Source organism: Elephas maximus, chromosome 20 (genome assembly GCF_024166365.1).
Source record: "Elephas maximus indicus isolate mEleMax1 chromosome 20, mEleMax1 primary haplotype, whole genome shotgun sequence".
Lineage (NCBI taxonomy): Eukaryota > Metazoa > Chordata > Mammalia > Proboscidea > Elephantidae > Elephas > Elephas maximus.
In genome coordinates, this window is record NC_064838.1 from 41,841,264 (window position 1) to 41,865,069 (window position 23,806).

Below are 23,806 nucleotides of genomic sequence, written 5' to 3' on the forward strand. Positions count from 1 at the left end.
CTAGATGGGGAAACCCTGGCGGCATAGTAGTTAAGTGCTACGGCTGCCGACCTAAAGGTCGGCAGTTCGAATCCACCAGTTGCTCCTTGGAAACACTGGGGCGGTTCTACTCTGTCCTGTAGGACCGCTAGGAGTCGGAATCAACTCGATGACAATGGGTTTGGGTTTAAGGGGTTTAGGTGGGGAAAGAGTATTTTCTTGTCATTCTCGGGAAGGCTGGGTTATCAGGAACAACTTCTCATGAGTGGGTGCAAATCATTATTGGAAAACCGGAACATAGACATGGTAATAAATTCAAGCAATACAGTAAAAATCTTCTTATTCCCATGTCTGTCATCAGTTGGAACTGCTTAAATTTTTTAAAATGGTTTTTAATTGAGATATTTAAAAAATAAAATTTCAGAGAAACACTTTACACAAACACCCAGAACTAATATTTTTAAGTCTTTCTTTTTTATTGTAAAATTACAATATTGCAAAATAAAATACAGAAAACCACACAAAACAGACTTATAGCTTAGTGAATTATTAAAAGAGAAGCACCTTGTAACCATTACCTAGGTCAAGAAATAGAAATTTGCCAGCCACTTAAAAAGCCCTTCACATGCCTCTTCTTCCCTTCAAAAATAATCACCACCCTGACTTTTAGTGGTTGCGTCTTTGAATTTCTTCATAGTTTTATCACCCAAATATACATCTCTAGATATCATATTTTGTCCTTTTCAAACATTTTTATTTGTCTTTTCAGTCTTTATTAATCTCTAGATTCCTCCTCTGTCTGTTTGCCTTACAGTTGATCTGTTCAAGAACTTGAGCCAGTTGTACAGTAACCTGCAGTCTGGATTTTGCTGATTGCTTCCTGAGGTGCAGTTCAGCATGTTCCTCTGTCCTCTGTATTTCTTGCAAATTGGAAGTTGTCTCTGGAGACCTGGTCAGACACAGGTTTGATCCCTTGGCAAGGCTCGAGATGGCGATGTGTTGTTTCATTAGAAGGCACGCAGTGTCTGGTTTTCTCTCCTGTGATGTGAGCACCAGTTGATGTGCAGTGCCTAGGCTGAGTACTTTACTGGCGATTGCAAATGCTGGTCTTCTAGCATTTCTTTTTCATTTCATTTATTAAGTAGATTTATAAGGAGACACTTTACCTCATCTGCTGTTTGGTTTCCTAGTGTTGTATAGTTCATGTAGGAAAGGCAAGTTAAATGCTTAATTCTTTCCCTTTTATGTATTAGTTGTTTTTTAAATCATAATATACTTATGGATTTGAGTATTTTGTGGATTTCATTCCTTTGCGTTTATTACCATAATTGATGCTCATATTTTCCAAACTTTAGTCAAATAAGTTCCTGAATCTTTTTGACATGGCCCTAGTAGTCTCTGTTAGCTTTCTTGCTATTTTATGAAAGGACATTCTTGGTTCAACTTGTGTATTTTCTGCCCCAGACCTGGAATCAGCCGTTTGTCCAAGAAGTCCTAGTTTCTTTTAGCAGGAAATTGTGTTTTAAATCCACAATCTAAGAACCAGGGATGTTCAGTGCTCTTGGGTTGGTCAGCTTCTAAGCCTCTTCAGTAGACAGAGCTATGTCTGTATTATATCTATATATTATATATCAAATAGGAGCCCTGGTGGCGCAGCGGTTAAGTGCTTGGCTGGTAACCAAAAGGTCAGCGGCTTGAATCCACCAGGTGCTCCTCAGAACCCTATGGGGCAATTCTACTCTGTCCTCTAGGGCTGCTATGAGTCAGAATCGACTTGGCAGCAGTGGTGTTTTTTTTTTTAATATATAAATGTTAATGAATTCATACTGTTATCTAATAGTATGACCTATAGGAGTTTTGTTGAACTTCTTGTGTGTTGATAACAGATGTGCCTTTTGTGCTTGAACACCACTTTGGCTGAATATAAAATCCTTGGCTTACCTTGAGTACTTAATTTTCTTTTGGCATAGAGTGTTCCTGTTGAAGCCTGATGATAATCTTTTTTCCCCCTTTGTAAGTGACTTGTTCTTTTTATCTAGATGCTGAAAGGGATTTTTTCTTAAAGTCAAATATTTTTACTAAAATATGCTTTGGCAATAGTTGTTCTGAGTTTTATTCTTGGGTGTGTAATATGCTCTTTCAACTTGTAGTTTCAAATCTTTTGGAAAATTTTCTCCCTTGGGAACATCTGTTTTTCCTTTCTTGGGTCTTTGCCTGTCTTCAATATTTGGTACTTTTCTTCTTTTCACCATCTTTTTATCTGTTGTGTTTATTCTATCTTCTTTAGCTTTCATTTCTAAAATAATTTTCTCTTTTATTTCTAATTAATTTTGGTTATATAAACTAATTCTGGTTTATATTATTCTTTCGTGACTTGTGTCATTTTCTTAGTACATTTTAGCTTGTTTTGAAGTAGTGGGTAACCATTCTGATTGGTTTTGTGGGTATATTTTTCTGGCATACTGTCATTTTCTCTAGGGATGTTCTCTTTTTTTTTTTAATAGTTTTTCTTATATAACTTACTGGAAGAGGGAAGTACACCTTTGTACTTTTCTGTTGCTCATTTTTACTGTGAACTTTTAGAAGAACGTGTGGTTTAGGATAGCCTTTGTCACTTCTCAGAGGCTTTGTTGTTTCAGTGTAGTATTCAAAAATGTGGTGGCTTCCTCTCTGAGCTTTCCTTGGCTCTCTTCCCCACTTTCCTGTAGCTCTGTCCCTTGTGTGTTCAATTTTGATTCTGCTCCAGCAGTTTCCTCTCTGTGGAAGGTACTGTCCTACGAGGGCTTTTCAAAGTTTTTAGGGACTAGACTACTCTAGACTCACAGACCTTCTGTGGGTCCATTTTACTCCCTTGCTATGGGAGGGGAGGAAACTCCTCTGAGTTTCAGCTGTTCTTCTCACACTGGCCTGCCATGCTTTCTAGTGAATCCCTGTTGTCTGTTTTGGGGCTCTCCTGCTCTCTGGTCCAGCTGTCACCCCATTCCTTCTGCTTTCTCCTTGTAGACACTGATAATGTGCAGGCCTTGTAGCTATTGGTGTCTTATCTCTCCCTTTCTCCCCTCATAGAAATAACCTTGTTACCTAGTTTTGTTGTAAATGTGGCCCCTGGGTTTTTGGTTTTGCTCACTAGTTGCTCTGCCTTTTTATGTGGGAATTAGGGAAGATTTAAGATTCATGCTGCCCTTATCCCTCTTTCTCCCCAGGGTCTCCTTGTCCATGGGCTTTACTCCCCTCTGTGTAAGATGAGAACATCAATAGCCTGTGCTTCTCTCTGCCTCCTGTCCCATTTTCTCTGTTTTTCCACGTTACTATATCTGATTGCTTGATCCTTCAGGTGACCAGTATGCACTGAAGATGAGGTTTGTGGACCACGTGTTTGATGAGCAAGTGATAGATTCTCTAACTGTGAAGATCATTTTGCCTGAAGGGGCCAAGTGAGTATGACTGCCTTTCCTCTGCAACCCGTTTTCCCACATCAAGGGGAGGCTGCTCTGGGGGCACAGAGTAGGTGCTCAAGACACAGTTTTGACTCGGGAGCCTGTGGGACATCACAAAAAAGTCAGATTCAAGTGAGAGTACCACATTTATTTATGAAACCTGAAAACACAGTGTTGTTGCATGACTGGGGCAGTATCCAAAGTCATCTTAGTAGGTGGAATGGTGGCTTGAATCTGCTGGAATGTGATGTAATAAGACAGAATGCAAAATTTAGAAAGAAAGAACAATGGACATTATTCTTTTCAGACATTATTCTTGATTGCTGTGCTTAAGAAGAATGCTAACCAAGTTCTCAAAAGGATGGTATGTCAGGGTTTCATGGTTATAAACAGTAGGACTGTCTTTGGCTAATTTAAGCAAAAAGGAGTATATTGGAAGGATAAGAGGTATCTCATAAAATCACAGCCTAAGTTGAAGAGTGAGACCAGAACCAGAGCATGTCCAGGAGTCTAAGTGGCAGAAACTGATGGACACTCTCATGGGGTACCTGCCCCTGGGTTGAATGAACAATACCTGTTTTCAGTCTTTTTGTCACTTTACTCTAGATTCATTTTAAAGGGAGCATCTCCTTAGCCTCTCTTGGGTCACATGTTCACTCTGATCACCTGAAGGAGAGGCACCTTGATGGTTCTTCCTTTGGAGGGTGTTCATGTGGTAAGGGTAGTTCTTGAGGCAAAACTAGGGTGTGCTCTTTACTAGAAGGGAGAATGGGTCTGGGCAGACAAAAACCGTACATGTCCATTACACCCTATAAGAAGTTTTTAGTCACGTGATGAGGAAGAACATTTGGAATAACTCATGAGGGACCTCTTCAAGTCCTCGAGTGGCTATCCTTTGATGCACATGATAGCTGTGTGATCCCAAGGCATAGGACCAGACCTTTTGAGCACTTGTGAGTGGAGGATGCAGAGAAGCAGTTGCGGCCTCAGCAGAAGAATGCTCTAGTACTCAAGGCTTGTGGCAGTGAGTCATTTGTCTCAGGAGGCAGGGTGTTCCCTGTTGCGAGACGGGGGCCAGAGTGGAGGAGTGTGAATTTAGTGACCTAGAAAGGCCCCTTTAACCTTGGAATTCTCCAGCCCTGCACCTAGTCTGCCAGTGTGGTTTATCTGAGGCCATGTTTGGTTCCCGTCTACCCCTAGGAACATCCAGGTTGATAGTCCCTATGAAATCAGCCGTGCCCCAGATGAGCTGCACTACACCTACCTGGACACATTTGGCCGCCCCGTGATTGTTGCGTACAAGAAAAATTTGGTAGAACAGCAAATTCAGGACATTGTGGTAAGGGGTTCCACTGTTCTGCCTTCTGTGACTCCCTCCCCAGAGAATGGGTGCTGGGAACCAAGAGGTGACTAACCTTTCCTCCTTGGAGTGGGAGTGGTATGAGCCCACAATGACTTCTGGGAGCAGGGGTGGGGCAGCAGGTACTAGAAAAAGGATTTCTTATGGATGGGCTAACCTGGATGATTCTAGGCCTGGTAAGGCAGCTTTTGCCCCCAGGTTTCTGTGCCCACGCAGGTCTGTAAAATCCTCTCTTCCCTGGTTCCCCTCCCAGGTCCACTACACATTCAACAAGGTCCTCATGCTCCAAGAGCCCCTGTTGGTGGTGGCTGCTTTCTACATCTTGTTCTTCACTGTCATCATCTACGTCAGGCTGGACTTTTCCATCACAAAGGTACTGTACCTTTTGGTTTTCTTCTTGTGCTTAATCAGCTAGGCATTTTGTACCCCTTGGTAATGGGTTTCACCAGCTTTACGGAGAACCACTGATCCTCGTGACAAGCCCAAGGCAGAACTCTATCACCCAGAAAACTCCTTGCCTGTAGCCTTTGCTAATCCTTGCTGTAAAGATGCCATGGTTTCATTGCTGGGATCAGGGAGCATGTAATATTAAACCTTTGTCGTGTTTGGCCTTCGAAGGCACACTTGGATCCCTAGTTGAGATAAGAAAAACATAAAAAAATTGGTGGACTTATGGTCCTTATAATTCAGCTGAACTTGGAGGTAAAAAGCTCCCTATAGTCCTTTCACCAGGCAGCCCCTCTCTCTTATCCCTGTGGTAACTCCTGTAGAGGAGACTACTTGAGAGTGGAGCAGGAACTGTGGATTTGGCCCCGTCAGCAGCATTTTTCCCTCCTCCCAGCTCTCCTCCCTGACTTGCAGACTCCATGGCTCCTTGTTTTCCTCGGGTATCTTTAGGCCATTCTGTCTCCTTTTACTGTTTTATGAGGACTTACTGCACTACACCCCATGCTAGGTACTAATACCAGGCATTTATAGTCTGGTGAGTGAGACAGGAGGAGATAGGTCACAATAATAGAGTCTGTCAAGTTGCTTCTGGTCGTCAAGTACTGGGGGAACATCAGACAACAGGCACAGTGTGTGCTTTTTTAAATTTTTCTTTATCTGTTTACTTATTTTAACACACACACGTACAGCATTTCATCATTTTCTACATGTACACTTCAGTAACACTGATTACATTCTTGAAGTTATGCACTCATTTTTGCTTTTTTTCCAAACTGTCCTGTCACCTTCTACATACCTATAATGCACTCCAATCAAAAACTCCCTTTTTCCTGCCCTGGTAACCACTAATTACTTTTGGTTTCTATATATTTGCTTATTTAATATAAGTGATATCATACAGTATTTGTCCTTTTGCGTCTGACTTATTTCACATAACGAGTATAATGTCATCAAGGTTCATCCATATTGTGGCATGCATCAGGACTGCATTCCTCTTTAGGGCTGAGTAGTAGTCCTTTGTATGTCGGCAGCACATTTCGTTTATCCATTCATCTGTTGATGGACATTTTGGTTGTTTCCACCTGTTGGCTGTTGGGAATAGTGCTGCAGTGAACATTGGTGTACATGTGTCTGTTCACATGCTGCTTTCAGATCTTTTGGGTATATACGACGGAGTGGAATTTCTGGGTCATGCGGTAGTTTTGTGTTTGACTTTTTGAGGAATCACCAAACTGTTTTCCACAGTGGGGCACAGTGTGTGCTTTTGGCAGTGGGTATGGTACCAAAAAGGCTACTCTGAGGAGGTGACAGGCGAAAAGGTTGGGAAGGACATTCAGCCAGAGAGAGCTGTTGCCGGGGAAGCAGGGAGAGGTGTCAGCAGGACCTGTGGGTAGTTTGTGTGGCTAAGCAACAGGGTTGTTGTGTGTCGATTCCGACTCATAATGACCCTATAATGACAGAGTAGAACTGCCCCATAGGGTTTCCTAGGCTGCATCTTTTTGGGACCAGATCACCAGGTCTTTCATCCCGAGAAGCAGCTGGCAGGTTCAAACCGCCAACCTTTTGGTTAACTGCCAAGTGCTTAACCACTGTGCCACCAGGACTCCATAAGTGGCAGGGTACATGTGAGCAAAGGTGTTGATCAGGACCATGCTGTAAACAAGTGGGGCTGCTAAACTCTTTGTCTTTGCCATTTACAGAAAATTTGCAAGAATAGTAAAAACTCTTCACATAGATTTACCAGTTGTTAACATTCGGCCTCGTTTGTTTTATTTTTCTACATATATGTTATTTTTGCTGAACTGTTTGAAAGTAAGTTGGACACATCATGCCCTTTCCCCTGCAGTATTTAAGCATGTATGTTGTTATAATACTGTTAACCAACATGCAGTCCGTATTCAAATTTTGCCGGTTTTCCCATTAATACAAGCGAAACAAACCTTTGGTGTTGAGTCGATTCTAATAGCGACCCTATTGGACAGAGTAGAACTTCTCGTACAGGGTTTCCAAGGAGTGACCTTTTGGTTAGCAGCCAAGTGCTTAACTGCTCTGCCACCAGGGCTCCTTCCCAGCAATAACTTACAGCGGTCATCTTCATACTCCAGAATCCAGTTGAGGATCATGTACTGCATTTAGTGTTCGTGTCTCTTTAGTCTCCTTCCATCGGGGACAGTTCTTCAGCCTTTGTCTTTAATAACCTTTACCTGTTTGAAGTGTAGAACCCAGTTTTGTAGATTGTCCCTTAATTTAGGCTTATTCTATGTTTCTTCCTGATTAAATTCAGGTCAGGTATTTCCGGCAATGATACTACAAAGGGATGTATCTTCAGTGCGTCACTTCGGGAGGAACCTGATGTCACTTGGTCCTGGTGTGGTGATGTGGTGTCTTGTCTGTTTTTTCACTGTAAAGTTAGTGTTTTTCTCTTTCCAATTAATAAGTAATCTGTTTGAGGCCATGTAAATATCTTGCTAGTTTTAGCATTTATTATTGATTCTTGCCTGAATGAGTTATCTAGTTTGATGGTTGCAAAACTGATAGTTTTTACATTTATTAGTTATAAGGGCAAACTTTTCTTATTGGTTGATTGTTTGGATACATTAGTTCTTATTCACTGGGTTATTGTCCATTGGTACTATTTATTTTGAGCTCTAATTGTCTTTTTCACACCTCCGTCATTATTTTGAGTACTTTCTTACTTCCTGACACATGTTTCAGGTATGTCTTGTACTTTCTCTCAGGACCCCTGTTTCCTTTCAGTGGGAATGGTACTTGGAGACCAGGATAGGTGACATAGATGTCGTCATTGCTTTTGGAGTGCCTTTGCTTCTAGACCCGAGCAGACAGAGCCTGGAAATAAATGTATATGATATTTAAAATATGAGTTAATACTGATGCCTTTAATTCTAGTCTGTAAGGTTCTTCCTTGTGTTCTCTCAAGCCATATTTTTTCCTTCTCCCAGTTAAAACCAAAATAGTTTCAGAACTTCTACAGTCACCGCTATAAACAGCAAACCTAACCAGCAGAGTCCCAAGATTTGTTTGCAGTTTTTTCTGTCTTTAGATACAGAATGTGTTGTCAAAGTACTGTGTTCTTACTTTTTTTTTTTCCTGTGTTATTCATTTGAAAGATAGACAGGTTCATTTATTTCAGTTTGAATTTTATTCTACTTACTTCCTCCATCATTGTTAATATCTTATTTTGGTAGTAAATATGTAAAACATTAACAAGATCTTAATTCAGAATTCTAAAATGGTGCCACTTCCTCTACCCTTTTCCATCCCCACTCTGTAGGTAACCAGTTTCATCAGTCCCTGGATATCCTTACTGTTTTTTTTTTCTTTTTTTGCAAAAATAAGCAGGTACTTACAATTCTTAATTCCTTTTCTTTTTTAGACCAAGGTAGCAGCTGTACATATTATTTTGTACTTTGCCTTTTTCACTTAAAAAATATATCCTGGAAATCACCCGTATCAGTTCATAGAGATTTTCCTCATGATATTTTATAGCTGCAGAGTGCTCTGTTGTATGGGTGTACCATTGTTTATTCAACCAATTTCCTATCAATAAATCTCCTTTTAGAGCTTTGGCAATGTATTGAGGGAGAAAATATTGAGGCCTCTTTTAGCCTTTGAGCTGCAAAGTTAGGACTTCTGAAGTAGACCAGTGGTGAAAGATGATTCTGCAACATAAGTAAGACCTCATCCCAAGAGCTGTGAGTGGTAGGATGAGGAGTTTGGGCTTTATTCCTTAGGCCCTGGGAAACCCTTGAAAGTTTTATGAAGGAGAGACATACTAAAAACCTCCTTGAAGCCTTCTCTGACCTGAGCTGAAATTTCTCTTACCTTTTCTTACCTTACCTTATTATCATTTTTCACATGTATAGTAGACTATACATTGAACACATTATACATTGAATATATTATACATTGAATGTCTGCTTCATCTTTGTTTCCCTAGTCTTGTCCAGTGCTGGACCTGGTCCAGATTAAGTGTCAGCAAGGGTTGATTCTCTGACTTTGCAAGAAGATGGCTTATTTTGTTTGGAGAGCTGATGGTGGGGGGTGCTATTTGGGAGGTGAAGGCTGGAGTGGGCTCAAGCCTGGATGTTGTCACACATGATATCTCTCTCCCTCCTGCAGGATCCCGCTGCTGAAGCCAGGATGAAGGTGGCCTGCATCACTGAGCAGGTCCTGACCCTGGTCAACAAGAGAATAGGTCTCTACCGTCACTTTGATGAGACTGTTAATAGGTACAAGCAATCCCGGGATGTCTCCACCCTCAACAGTGGCAAGAAGAGCCTGGAGACTGAACATAAGGCCTTGACCAGTGAAATTGCACTGCTGCAGTCCAGGCTGAAGACAGAGGGCTCTGACCTGTGTGACAAAGTAAGTGTCTGCCATCACCGTGTCATTTAGCTCTGTCCTCCATCCCTCACTTTTGGGGATTGTACCCGATTGTTCAGAGCGGCACACCACTGCTCTGTCTGGGTCAGACACTGGGCAAACTGCTTGCTTACTTGCTAGCTTGTGAAGTCAGGTACCACCCATTTGTAGCCTTGTGTGGTGCCTACCCTTGTGGTGGAACAAGAGGGTCGGAGAAGGCTCTGCCAGCCTTTACAGCACCATTTGCCACATGGCTGGTATTCAGAGCAATTGCTTCCTCTCTTGGAGGCCAGGCTGGACAAGGCTTCAGGCTGCTTACGGTGTGGTAAGAACCTAGAATTGTGGGTTTGAGTCCAGGCTCTGATTCAGACTTAATCAACTTGGGCAAGTTACCTAACCATGCCTCAGTTTCCTCATCTGTAAAATGAGGATGCTGTTATTTGTACAGCAGTGGTTGTGAGTTGGAAATGAATTAGTGCATGTAAAGTGCTTAGAACCCTGCTGGGTACATGCTATGTGAGTTATTGTTATTTGTAAGTAAGGGTGATAAACTCCGTCAGAGGGGCCCCTCAGAGTCCCTGACCATCCTATCCACTACACCACTCTCCAGCATTCCCTCACCTTATTCTAGCACCCACCATTGTCGGAAACTGTTGATTCATTTGCTTATGTGTTTTTTATTTGTCCTCTTAACTAGAATGTCAGCTTCACGAGGGCAAGGTACTTTATCTGTCTTCACTGATGTTTCTGGAGCCTAAAATAGTGCCCAACATGAGTAGTGTGGCTCACTAAATACCTGTCGAACATTGAGAAAATGTGACTATATAAGAAAGTTCTCAGCCTCCCCACCCCCGCCCCAATTTGGAATTTTGCCTAACTGAATTCCTGTACCTAATTCGGCAAGCTGAAGGGAAGAGAAGGAACATTTTTTCAAATATCTACTGTGTGCCAGGGCATCATACCAAGTGGTTTCACATATTTTCACACTTAATCCTCACAATCTTGCTACAGATGAGCCCAGAGGTGGTAGAAGGGACTTGGTGTGTAAGGGTCAGAGTTTGACGGGACCGAGTTGATAAGTAGTGAGGTAGACATTTGAAGCCAGGCTGTCCTCCACAGCTGGCCCCTCCATTGTACCCACTGCATTTCCACCCTAGGGCACCATGCATTTCTGGCTGGTCCCTGGCAGCTCCCAGGTCTGTAAGCAGGGGAGGTGGCAGGCCCTGCTGAGTAGAGGTGGGAGAACCACTCTGAAGTCCTGCTTTGCTCTTGCCTCGGCCAGGTGAGTGAAATGCAGAAGCTGGATGCCCAGGTCAAGGAGCTGGTGCTGAAGTCGGCGGTGGAAGCTGAGCGGCTGGTGGCAGGCAAGCTCAAGAAAGATACATACATCGAGAATGAGAAGCTCATCTCAGGAAAACGGCAGGAGCTGGTCACCAAGATTGACCACATCCTGGATGCTCTGTAGCCTGTGCCCATCATGCTCAGGGTGGGTTGGGGCGCCTGTACTTTCAGGTGGCGGGCGGGGTGAGAATGTTGGCCTCTGCATTTTCCAAAGGCCTTCCAGGAGGAGAAACCCAGCCCTGCCTCAGGCAGCACAAGAAGCTTAGTTCTTGTCCCTAAATCATTCTTTTCCATTTATTTTTTACACTTAAAAAACAAATCCCATTAAAAATAAAACACTTCTGCGTTTTGAACAAAGGAGTTTTCAATAGTTGATTGGTATTGTTTTGTTCGGAAGCCTAGGATATTCTTTCAGCCTCTTAAGCTCTTTGTTTTATACCCTTCTAATTCCTGATGTTTGAGTATTTTGTGAGTTGTGTGTGGGTTTTTTAAAAAAGTGTGTGTGACCAAATGAGAATAAAATAGGAACTGTGAACATTTCTTGAATGTTTTTGTTCTGTTGAAAATCTCTCATGACTTGATTGACTTTGGGGATAGTACTTTCATCATGTGCTTTTTATCCATTAAATAATGGATTTGCTCCTTACAGCAGGTTTGCAAGGCAAGTATTTTCATTTTATATGTGAGAAAACTGAGGCCAGAGAGGTAAAGCAGCTTAATTAAGGTCACAGAGCAGTGGTAGAGTGAGGACTCTATTCTTACAGTAACTCAGCCAGTATTTTTTGAATACCTGTTCTGAGTTGCATACTCTGCTGGGCACTAAGGACACAGTGATGAGTAGAGGGCTGGATGGAAGACAGGCAGTCAGATGACCAAACACAAACTTGTAATCACAAATTGTGACAAAACCCTTGAGGAAAGAGCAGAGACTTCTGATAGTATATACTGGTAAGTACTGAATTTGATCTGGGTGAGTGTGGGGAGTTAGGGATGGTCTCCCCAAGGAAGTGACCTTTGAGCTGAGTTCTGTAGGAGTTTACGTAGGTGTCAGCGAGTGGTGGGGTAGAGAGTATTCCAGGCAGAGTGCACTGAATAATGTGTCTTAGTTATCTAATGCTGCTATAATGGAAATACCACAAGTGGGAGGTTAGAACAAATTAATCTCACAGTTAGGAGGCTAGAAGTCCGAATTCAGGGCACCAGCATTAGGGGAAGGCTTTCTCTCTTTGTGGGCTCTGGGGGAATGTCCTGGTTCATTGGTGATCTTTATGTGGTATGGCGTCTATCTTCCCTTAGATTTGTTTCCTTAATCTTTTCCTTTTATATCTCAAAAGGGACTGACTCAAGACACACTCTATACTAATACTAATTATAACAAAACTCATTCCCAAATGGGATTGTAAATAACCACAGGTATAGGGTTTTTTTTTTTTTTTTTTTTAATAGGGGTTAGGATTTACAACGCGTTTTTTGGGGGACACAGTCCAATCCATTCCAGCGTGTGCTAAGGCCTGGGGACGGGCCAGGGCATGGCCTGTTTGAGGACCTGAAGGAAATCCTGAGAATAAGGTTGGAGAGTACACAGCAAAGGCTGCAGAGGTGGGAAGAGCCTGGAACAAGATAGGTCTTTGCAGGTCATGTCAAGACTTGAATTTATCCTAAAATAAAGGGAAGACTGGCCAGTGTGTGAGGGACACACTTAGATTTGTATTTTGGATGAGAAGGAGCTGAAGGGCCAAAAGAGGATGCAGGAGACAAACTGAGCCTACTGCAGTAATCCAGGCAAAAGACGATGGCTTGGGCCAGGGTGGTGACATAAAATGGAGCAGTACTGCTACCTGCTCCTGTGATGGTTGTGAGCATTGCATGAAATGTAAAGTTGCATATGGTAACTGCTTGTTACTCATTAGCAATTGTTTCCTTTCCTCCAATCATAGTTCTTTTGGCTTGAGTTGGGTGTCTTGTCCTCAAGAGCTGGAAACTGGAGGCTGCATGTAATTGGTGTTCTTACAGGAACTGGTCTCTTGAACCCCTAGGTGGGACTGAGCGGGGCTTCCCCCAGCTTCCCCTAGAATGGCCTGATTACTCACCGGCAGTTCGCATAGCAGAATTAGTTTGGTTCAAGTGAAGGCTCCCAGGCAAGCCATCCCCTCTGCCTGTCATCCCAGGACAGCCACTGCTGCTCTGAAGAAGTTCCAGAGGAAGCTGCGTGTTCATGGTTTACCGCTGTCTTCATCAGCCCTCTCCACCCTTTTACGCTCTTGTTAAACTTTTTCTTGGTTTTTGGACAGGAAAAGTAAAACTTGGCAGAAACCAAGGGTTTACTAGTGTCAGAGAACTCAGCCCGGCCCGCATGTCGGTGGACGGGCGCCCCCTTCTGGCCCAGGGAGCCGGCTCCTGACAGCTCGACTCGGCCCGGCGTGGAGGCCTGGGGAAAGAGCTGCGCCTGCTCTTGCTCCTGCGCCTGCGCCTTAGTGCCTCTTTGGAACCCGTCTGACGTCACTTGGGGGCGCCTCGTGATGCTTCAGGAAGTAAGGCTGAGTACGCAGGCACAGAGTGAGGATGGGCTGGAAAAACTGCGCATGCGTGACGAGCTGCCTTTCCCTTAGGGGCCGTCAGATCCTCGAAGTCAAGGCTCCGGCTGCGGCGCCACCTAGCGGTGGGGGGCCGGGGGAGCCGCCGTCCCAGCTTGGGTTGGAACTGGGGCTGGGGTCCGGTGCGGGAGCCAGGTCCGGGCTGCAAAGGGTCGATGGAGACTTGGGCTCGCACATGCAGTGTGCGGGTCGCCAGGCCGACTGGGTCCACCAAAGCCCTGGCTTACTAGCAGCCTGGGTTGGGCACCACCGGTGAGGCGTCGTGCGCGCCCCCGCCCCCCCACCCAAGCCTCCTCACGTCCGTAGCTCCCTGTGGCGCAGGGTCTTGCTTTATGAATTGCTCATCACTTCCCTGGTCCAGTTTCCATAGTAGTAAAATATGGCCTCAGTTTCCCCTTTGTAAATTGCAGAGAGGAGGTGAAGGGGGACCCTAGATGTGAAGCCTTGGCCCAGGCCTGGTACTCCCTGGAGCAGGATGAGGTGTCACAGACATCCGACCTCTCTCACTTGTTATCGAACCCGGTCCACATTCTCTCTGTGGTCCTCGAGTTGGATGAGGAGGAGCAGCGCCCACCCCCTTCCAGGTGCTAACCCCCTCCCTGTTAAGGCCAGCAAGTCAGGCGCACCCTGGCTGAGAGGCCTGACTTCAGTGGCCTGGTCCAGCCTCCTTCAGACTGCAGCTTTAAGCCCCCAACCCCACCCCAGACAGCCGATGAGGCAGGTCCCCCAGCCATGGGCAGATGGCTATAGCCCAGCACCTGGCACAGAGTGGGGAAAACAGGGCTGAAGAAATGCTAGGTGTCACTTTCCCTCCTCCATTTGTCTTGGAGGCTGACATGGGAGAAAACCCCAAAGGACTGAGTGCACCCTCACAGTTTCACCACAAGTATCCTGACCAGGCGTCTGGTGCCGAGCTGATAGTGCAGGCCCCGGCCGCAGCCCCGCCGGAAACCCGCGCTGGCAGCGGTTGAGGGCCACAGGCCTAGACAGGAAACGCCCCCAGGCGTACCCCAGGGGCCATGGCCTCTGCACAGGCCTGCTGCCTTGGACCAGGCCTGGCGCCATTTTGAAGCTGGACCTGAGTCTGGGACTCTGGCCTGATCCTGGGGCTGGTAGTCTGGGACCTGGGACCTGGTTTGGTATCTGCCTGGACAGGCTTGGGAGATAACAGGGAGAGAAAACAGAACCTCTGGAGTGGACTAAACCTGAACCAGAGCTGAATCCAACCTCTACCATGACCAAATCCTCTTGGTGCCTCCAACCCAGCTCTTTAAATTCTCAGCTTTTGTCAGGTCGCTGGTCCAGTAAATATCTACTGTGACAGGCCCAGAACTAAATGCAGGAAACACAGAAGTAAACAGAATGGTAGTAGTATTTGGTGTTGAGGAAAGTGGACACAAGGAGGGATATTTAAGAGGAGAAATTGCAGGCTCTGAAAGATTTGCATGTGGGATGTGACCGGGAGGGAGGAGCCCAAACTCTAGCCTCCTGTTTTGATTTCCATTCATGAGATGGAATACAGAAAGATTGATTTCAAGATGGGAAAGAGAGGAGCCTATTTAAATGCAGATGAGCCTGTTTAATGAGGAGGGAAAGGTTGAAGATTTGGAGCAAAGGGGCCAATCAATAGAGGGAGTCCTGGAAGAGCAGGATTGGGTGGGATCCAGGGTTCTGGAGGAGAGATTGGCTGTGTCAAGAAGGAAACCGGCAAAGGCTTGGTCAGGCTTGCCCTGTGCGTCTCTTCATTTATATTCTTTTTGCTATAATAAAACTGTGATCTTGCTGTGAGAAGTGGGGTTTTGATTTTTTCCATGCAACTGGTGTCCTTATAAGACACAGGGAAGATGACTGTGTGAAGATGGAGACAGAGACTGGAGTGATGATGCACCCAGAAGCTAAGGAACGCCTGGGCCTACCAGAAGCTGGGAAAGACAAGAAAGTTTCTTCCCTTAGAGCCTTTGGAGACAGCATGGCCTTGTGGATATCCCGAATTCAGACTTCTAGCTTCTAGAAATGTAAGACAATAAATTTTTCTTGCTTTAAGTAAAACAAACAAAAAGCAAAACAGTAAAAACAAAACAAAACAATGATGTGGAAGCTTTCAGTCAGCCCTCTGGTACTGTGTATCTGGAAATTCATGCTGGAGAAGAAAGAGGGAAGAACTATAAACCACATTATTTCACTTTACAGTCCCACATACAAAATCAAAGTTGGTCCTTATGACACATTCCTACAAAAGTAACAAATACTGGCACTTTTCCTAAAAAAGTTCTTGGCCTTGGGGCCATATAGTGGAGATGGGCAAAATCTCTCCCCCCTCACCACAGGACTTTCAAAGCCCAGGGAGATCACACGCTAAGTCACAAGGCTAGCCAACGCCCACAGCAACTGCTGTGAGTCAGGCGCTGCTCTCCTTGCTTTACGGATTTCCACTCTTAGAACCTTCCCAGCGACTCTATCAGGAGGAACTATTACCATTCCCATTTTGGGGCTGAGAGAACTGAAGTCTGAGAGGTTAAGTGACTTGCTCAATACCAGCGAGTAAGCCTGCTGTTCTGGTCCCAGAGCCTGGCTCTTACTGCCTGTACTCTTTCCTCTCCCATAACCTTTTCTCTTTCATGCATACACGCATGGGCTTCCAGAGCTACACCACTGCACACAGGTTGCTTCAGGGGGCACCCTCATGTAGAAACTCTTCTTGGCATGCCCAGACCCTCCACACTGTGCTTTCACACACACTGCGGTTCACACAGATTCTGCATGGCCTTGATTCTACCTGCTCTCTCCCCACTATGCTGGCTTCTTCTCTGGGGAGTAACTTTGGGCTTGATACGGACCTGACAAGTGCCTGGGTGCTTTAGGGTGTCTACTGGTCTACTGATCACTTCCCTCCACAAAGCTGGGAGCCGTGGGAGGATACATCCTGGATCTGGGGCCTCCCTGTGTGTCCCTGGCACCAGCACGAGGCCTGGTGCAGAGAATGTCTTGATGTCTGTTCCCGCTGTGAGTGGGTGTTGCAGACTCCATGAAGACACAGCCTCTGACTCACTGTTACTCGGAGTTCTTCCAGAGAGCCCAGGCTTCCTTCTCAGCCAACTGAGACGTGTGTTCTGAGGCCAGATCACTGGGGTGGGTTGCTGGGAGCCAGGAAGGAGCAGGGCAGGAGGACCAGATGGGCCATGTGGTGCTGGACTCAGGCTAGGGAATTCCATAGCAGGGGAGGGTGGAGATTTGTCAAGATGGAGGCTGAGACCTGAGAGCCCTGAGGATGAGCTGTCTTTGAACTTGACCTGGCTAGATAGGTGTGATTTGGGGGGTAAGGCTCAAGATGGGTTATCTGTGCACACCTGGGGCACAGGAGAGGGAGAGACAATGCCAGGAAGGTGTTATGTCAGGCTGTGACCACAGTGTGTGTGAATGTCTGTGAGTGTGTGTGAATGTGTGTGTGAGTGTGTTTGTGTGTGAGTAAGGCAGCCTGGGGCACTTGGAAGAGTATGGACTCAGACCTGCCTTGATTTGAATCTTGGTTCTACTAGCTAGGCGACTTTGGGGCAAGTCACTTATTTCTCTGAGCCTCAGTTTCTCCATTCAGGAAATGGGCCAAATAATACCTGTGCTGTGAGGATGAAGAATAATTTGTGTAAAAAAAGTGCTTCATACACGGCAGTTATCATTTGTGTGTGTGTGGAAGGGAGGTGGGGGGAGGCTTTAGCATCCTTTTAGGCTTGTGGAATGCTCTGCAGAGCTGTTCTGGAAGGCCCACTCCAGCACAGATAGATTCCACTGCACCCTGCCTGTCCGTTTACATCATCTGCATCCGCTGTGTTGTGTTGGTGCCTCATGCATTCAGGCATAGACAGGTGACACAGGGCCCTGTCTGCAAGGGTGCCGGGTCTGATAGGAGGTGCAGACAAAGGTACAGATGGTACAGGGGCCATAGGGGCGGGGTATACCCAGGGTTCACAGGTGGTGTGGGAGAACAGGGCTTCTTAAGCTCCTCTTGACATAAGTCAGGCTCTGTGCTGGTCATTTCATTATTATTATTTTCTTTTAATCTTTTTCTTCAGTGTGCAGCCCACTGTATCTTCCTTCAACCCCGAGCCCCACTTCCCTCCCCTCAGCCCACTGAGGGCCCCTCCTGTGTTGAGTGCGTGTTCTCATAGGGAAGCATCTGGCAAAGTGTGTAGTGGGGTTTGATGTGTGTATGTCCATTTTTCACCTACATGAATGGCTCCTTCTGTTTCTTGCTGGTCTCACTCAGCTGTACATTTTTAGGGTCCATCTGTGATGCTGTGTGTTCATCGGGGCTGACCCTCCTGACACCGCATCCATATCCTCAGAATGGGTGCCCACACTGCCTCCCTTTTTCCACTATCCAAAGGAGGATGGAGCGAGGAACTTGTGAACATCTCTTGGTGGAACTCTCTGGAAGAGAGAGAACGTGGCCACCTGGTCCACACTTCCTCTAGCAGGACCCACCCTGCACTGGGCACTGTGCCCACATCATCTCCTTAGTCCCTATAGCAAACCTGGGAAGAAGGCATAACTGATTTCCATTTTACAGACATGGGAGCCAGAGAGGAGCAGTGACTTGTCCAAGCCACATGGCCCTTTGGGCAGGCCTGGGCCAGCACTCAGGGCGGGGACTTGCAGCACATCTGCTACATTATACAGCCCCCACTGTTCTTGGGGTCAGCCCAGTTCAGTCCCAGCTGCTCCAGAGGCCCTGGGCTTGCTCTGAAGTATCAGAGCTGGAAGAGACTTCGCTGTACCCTGGCCCAGTGTCCGCAGAGAGCAGCCAAGCCCACTGCTGGAATGGCGAGACTGGGTGCATGTGTGTGTGGAGGGAGGTACCCAGGTGTGGTTCGAACAGCACTGACTCTGCCCAGCAGATTTCAGGAGAAGGTGTCAGTGGTGCAGTTGTGGTATCTACCCCACTAAAGCACACACGTCTCTTTAACAAGGCAGAGCGGCTTCAGAATTGCTGGCTTTCTGCTTACCATGCTGTCTAGCCAGATGAAATCACTATGTTTGATTTCCACTGTATTCACTTCTTACAGCTACCTTTTATTCGTTGTTGTGTGCTGTCGAGTTGATTCCAGCTCATAGTGAGTCTATAGGACAGAGTAAAACTGCCCCATAGGGTTTCCGAGGAGCAGCTGGTGAATTCGAACTGCCGACCTTTTGGTTAACAGCCTGAGCTCTTAACCACTTTGACACCAGGGCTACTTTTTATTTAGGCAAGTGAAACTGGTTTTCCATTTGTGGTAGAAATTCAAACTTTCATTTACAAATAAATTAAACTCCCTGATAGAATGGGAGAAAACACGGAAAAGAACTCAACTTCTTAGAAACTCCAGGCTTACTTGGATCAGTTGAGACTAGAGAACCCCCTGAGACTATTGCCCTAAGACAGTCTTTACACCTTGAACAGAAACTATCGCCTGATGTAACCTTTTAGCAGAATAATAGATTGGCACACAAAATAAAGGATATTATCTGTATGTATGGTGCTCCATTAAAAAATCATCTATATTACAGAAAGGGCCACATTGACCAGCGACTACATCATCCTGAGACCAGAACTAGATGGTGCCCGGCTACAACTGATGACTGCCCTGACAGGGAACACAACAGAGAACCCCTGAGGGAACAGGAGAGCAGTGGGATGCAGACCCCAAATTCTCATAAGACCAGACTTAATGGTCTGACTGAGACTGGAAGGACCCCGGTGGTCATGGCCCCCAGACCTTCTGTTGGCCCAGGACAGGAACCATTCCTGAAGCCAACTCTTCAGACGTGGATTGGACTGGACAATTTGTTGGAGAGGGATGCTGGTGAGGAGTGAGCTTCTTGGATTAGGTGGACACTTGAGACTATGTTGGCATCTCCTTCCTGGAGGGGAGATGAGAGGGTGGAGGGGGTTACAAGCTGGTGAAAAGGACACAAAAAGAGAGAGTGGAGGGAGAGAGCAGGCTGTCTCATTAGGGGGAGAGTATTTGGGAGTGTGTAGCAAGGTGTATATCGGTTTTTGTGTGAGAGACTGACTTGATTTGTAAACTTTCACTTAAAGCACAATAAAAATTATTAAAAAAAATCATCTATATTAGACCAAAAGACGAACAATTACTCTAAAGCAAAGATAAGAAGATAAGGGAACAGGGAAACTAGAGTACTGGAAATGGAACAACCAGAATGCAATTAAAGAGAAGGTTGACACTGAAAACCGTAACTAAACATCACTGAACCATTTGTTTAGGAACTGTCTAATGGGAACCTAATTTGCTGTGTAAACTTTCACCAAAAACACAATAAAATATATAAAAAAAAGCAAATTCAAAGAAGGATCTGAGTCTTGAAGGAGGTGGGATAGCTAGGAACTCAGCCTCAGACTAGGATGACTGCCTGGCTTGGCTGCCTGGCTTTGCATGTCCCTGCTTGTGTGACCATAGCAAGGTACTCATTTGCTCTTTGGCTCAATTTCCCCACCCATAAAACGGGCATAACATTAGTAGCTAGCACAGGGAGTCCATTTTGGTGTGAGGTTCAGGCGTTTGACCCACAGTGAGCAGTACAGTACAAAACCAAACCAGTTGCCGTCAGGTTAAATCTGACTCCTAGTGACCCTATAGGACAGAGTAGAACTGCCCCATAGAGTTTCCAAGGAGTGCCTGGTGGATTTGAACTGCCGTAGCACTTAACCACTACTCTATCAGCATTTCTGATACTACGGTACAAGTCTGCTGCTATTATGTAAATATGAAGATTGGGTGAGATGAGCGTGTGGAGGTGGAACTTGAATGGAAAACGCTGATCTAACTCAGCTTTCATTTTAAAGGGGAAACTGAGTTACTCTTGCTTATGTTGCACTCCCCCCAACTCAAATGGAACACAAGGGCTGTTCAGGGTGCCTCTCTGGGTGGTGGGTCTCTGAGAGGTGACTTTGAAGCCTGACGGATGAAGTGGGATAATCCTGGGATTGCTGTGAGGCCACCGGAGCGGGGGTGTAATTCGGGTAGAGCACACAGCAGGGACTCAATAGGTGCTGCTGTGCCACCGCACCCCCACACGCCAGTTGCTCGGCAGCAGGCCCGGTTCTTCCCGGTTGTCTGACTGGGTCGGTGGCCCGGATCAAAGTCAGTGTTCACGCTCAGAGCCTCGGTTTTCCCTTTGCAGAGTGGGGAGCGGAATCCTGCTGGTGGGTGGAACCTCCGCCCCGGAGCGCGAGCCCGTGCCGCCAGGGGGCGCGCCAGCCCAGGGAATCCAGGCCTAGGCCCTCAGAAGGCGGCCGGACGTCAGGACGCGCGGCGTCCACGGCAGGCCGGGCCTTCCGAGCTGGCTGGGGGTGGCCTTGCCGTCGGAGGGCGGCGCCCTGGCCCGCGGGACCCTCTCGAGGGTGGCTGGAGCTCTACCTGGGAAGGGGAAGAAGCAGGCGCCTGCCTCGAGAATGCTGGAACCGGTAGCGAGCCCTCAGGTCCCGGCTCCACCACTCGCTGGCTGTGGGCCTTGCGTGCCTCAGTTTCCTCATCTGTAACACAGGCTATCACTGAAACTACCCCCTAGGGCGCAAGTTGATGGCGACAGAGCACTTAGAACAGTGTACATAGTAAGTGGTCAGTTGTTATTCCAGGCCAGGTCATGTGATAGGCCTTTGACAACTTATACCATTGGTTGCTTACAAGTACCCCGCGGGCTGGGATGCCTAGCGGCCATGAAGGAAACTGGGGCTTAGGGAAGGGCCGCCAAAGGCCGGTCCCCGGGAAGTAGCCCAGCCAGGATTTCAACCGTGTGACTCGGCTCCAAGGCAGGTGCCCGTTCTGCTCCATTTCTCGGCCCTTTGCAACTACCGAGGCCGTGGGCCCCAGGCTGTCCCCGAGAACCTGCGGACCCGCCGCGGGCAGAGTGCTTGGGGTGGCAGCTTATTTCTCGGCGATGGCCGGGGCGTCCGGACTTGAGCCAGGTCCCCTGCTGGGTGGGACCAGAGCCATCTCAAGGCGGCTCCGACGCAGCATGAGAGGAGGCAGGGATCAGGCAATACACCACTTGTGGCTATTTGGTCTCAGCCCTGCGCGAGCCTTGCCATAGGCTGGGGAGGATGGATGCCTATCCACAGTCAAAGCTTTCCCCAAGCTCGCTGGCGGCTGTGGTGAGAGCGCCCCCTCCTGGCCACTCTAAGCCCCTGCCTGGGCAGCGAGGAGTGGGGGATTCACCAGGTGCTTCTCATACAGTTCTCAGCATGAGGCAAGTTTGACAATCCCTACTGAGGAAAGGGACACAGATGTAGAGAGGTCTAGTTCAAGGCTACACACCAGGACTCGAACCTAGGCACCCTCCCCACCTGCCACTGGAAGATTATGGTTGGTGACTACAGCTCAGTAATGGAATAAGTCATGCATGAGGTGGACTTCCTGAAGCCCAGCCGGACTCCTCAATCCCCAGAAGGACCATTTTTCTTTCATATCTTTGCCTGCGCCATGCACCACCCTGACACCCTCGTTCATCCAAACGCTATCCCTCCTTCAGGGTCCGGCTGGAGCACCCCTTTATGAACTCTGAATCCGTCCTCTGTGATCCTGACAGCCACTGACACTGGTTTCCTTGGTTTGAAAGGAAACCCCCCTTTTTATCTGCCTGGAAAAACTCCTATTCATCCTCTAAAACCCACCCGCAGCATTACCTCTGGAAAGGCTTAAGTGTCGCTTCTCTGCCCCACATGGAGACAATCACTGCTTTGATGGGCTCTCTGTACTTTTGGGTTACCACAGTTTAACAGCTTCACTGCATTGGTTTGCACATAGATTCATTAAAAAATCCATCCTGTATGGGTGGCTCCTGTCCGGAGGCAGGATGAGAAGGCAGGAAGGGACAGGAACTGGTTGAATGGACGCAGAGAACCCCAAGATGGAAAGAGGGAGTATGCTGTCACATTGTGGGGGCTGCAACTAATGTCACAAAACAATATGTGTATAAGTTTTTGTATGAGAAATTAACTTAAGCTGTAAACTTTCACCTAAAGCACACACACACACACACAAATCCATCCTGTGCTTTTGAAATAGTAAAAGTACTATGTGTTCGTGGTAGAATACTGAAGTATATCAGAAGTGTGTAAAGAGAACTGTAGAAGCCCCTGCCTTTTTACCAGCCCCTGGTCCCCAGTCTCCTTCCCTAGAGAAAAACTTCATTAGTGATTTCTTGTAATTCCTCTGGAAATTCTTCATAGAGTTCTTATCATAATACGGAAATACATATTATTTTATCACATTTTAATTATCTGTTCATGTACCTCCCCACCTAGGTCCCTGAGGCCTAGGGGGAGGTCTGGACAGCCAGAAGGTGTAGTATGGGATGGCTTTGTTTCCTCACGACTCTACGTGGTGCACCTAGGTAGGGATTGCTGAATCTGCTTGCTCCTGACTGAAGGTTGCCCCTGCTTACCAGCAGATGCGTTTTCTTTTCTCTGTAGAGTGTTATTGTTATTTTTAAAATTATTTATATTTAAAATTCGAATTTGTGTTCTATACTTAAAAATCAGGAGATGTTACGTAAAAGTTCTGATTTTCAACTTCTCTTGAAAAACATCAGGTGGTCTGGCCCTGGTTTGCCCCCTACTCATGTGCGTACACCCCCACTCCTGGCTGCCTCACTCATGTACACTGCTGCTTGGCCCCTGTGGACCCCTGGGCCTGTGACCCCTGGAGTTGGCACCCTAAAGAAAAAGACACACTGCATGAAATAATCAATGACAAACAGTTACAGCAGCCAAGTGCCAGAGGCAGAGCAGAGGCAGGGGAATCACTAAGAAGGAATCACCTAAGGCCCAGAGAGGATCGGAACATGCTCAGAGTTGCACGTGAGTCCCTGTTAGAGCCCCCAGGGTCCCCAGGATTGAGGGTCCAGGTCCACTCTCTCCCATGGCACCACTCTCTGCCCCTGGGCTATGCCATTCAGGACCTCACGGGCTGCTACACTCAGGGCCTCCAGTCTTCTGTGGGTGTAATCAGGGAGAAATCCCGAGCCATACTACCGCCGCCCTGCCTTGCATGGCCAGTGGCACTTGACAGGCCCTCAGTGTGTGCTCACTGCCCAGGAGCCCAGAGCACACAGAGGGGAGTGTGGGCTTGGGCTGAGTGTCCCTGTTTGGAATAACACAGACCAGGGAAGCTTCACTGGTGGGAGGGAGGGGGGCCTGGACATTTCTAAGGGGACAGCGCTGCTCAGCCCAGGTGAACGCAGCCATGAAGGAACATGGGCCCAGAGTTCCC

At 46.8% G+C, this 23,806-nt stretch overlaps 1 protein-coding gene across 1 annotated transcript in view; it reads left to right on the forward strand.

The window, feature by feature from the left end:
• RPN1 (ribophorin I) overlaps window positions 1-11,487 on the forward strand; it is a 32,522-nt gene extending 21,035 nt beyond the window's left edge. Inside the window, exons 6-10 of the mRNA XM_049863134.1 lie at window positions 3,314-3,413; window positions 4,617-4,755; window positions 5,030-5,149; window positions 9,364-9,609; window positions 10,889-11,487. Of these exons, the coding sequence (XP_049719091.1) occupies window positions 3,314-3,413; window positions 4,617-4,755; window positions 5,030-5,149; window positions 9,364-9,609; window positions 10,889-11,071 (788 nt within the window). The 3' untranslated portion in view covers window positions 11,072-11,487. The remainder of the gene's footprint in view (window positions 1-3,313; window positions 3,414-4,616; window positions 4,756-5,029; window positions 5,150-9,363; window positions 9,610-10,888) is intronic.
• Window positions 11,488-23,806: the final 12,319 nt, after the last annotated feature.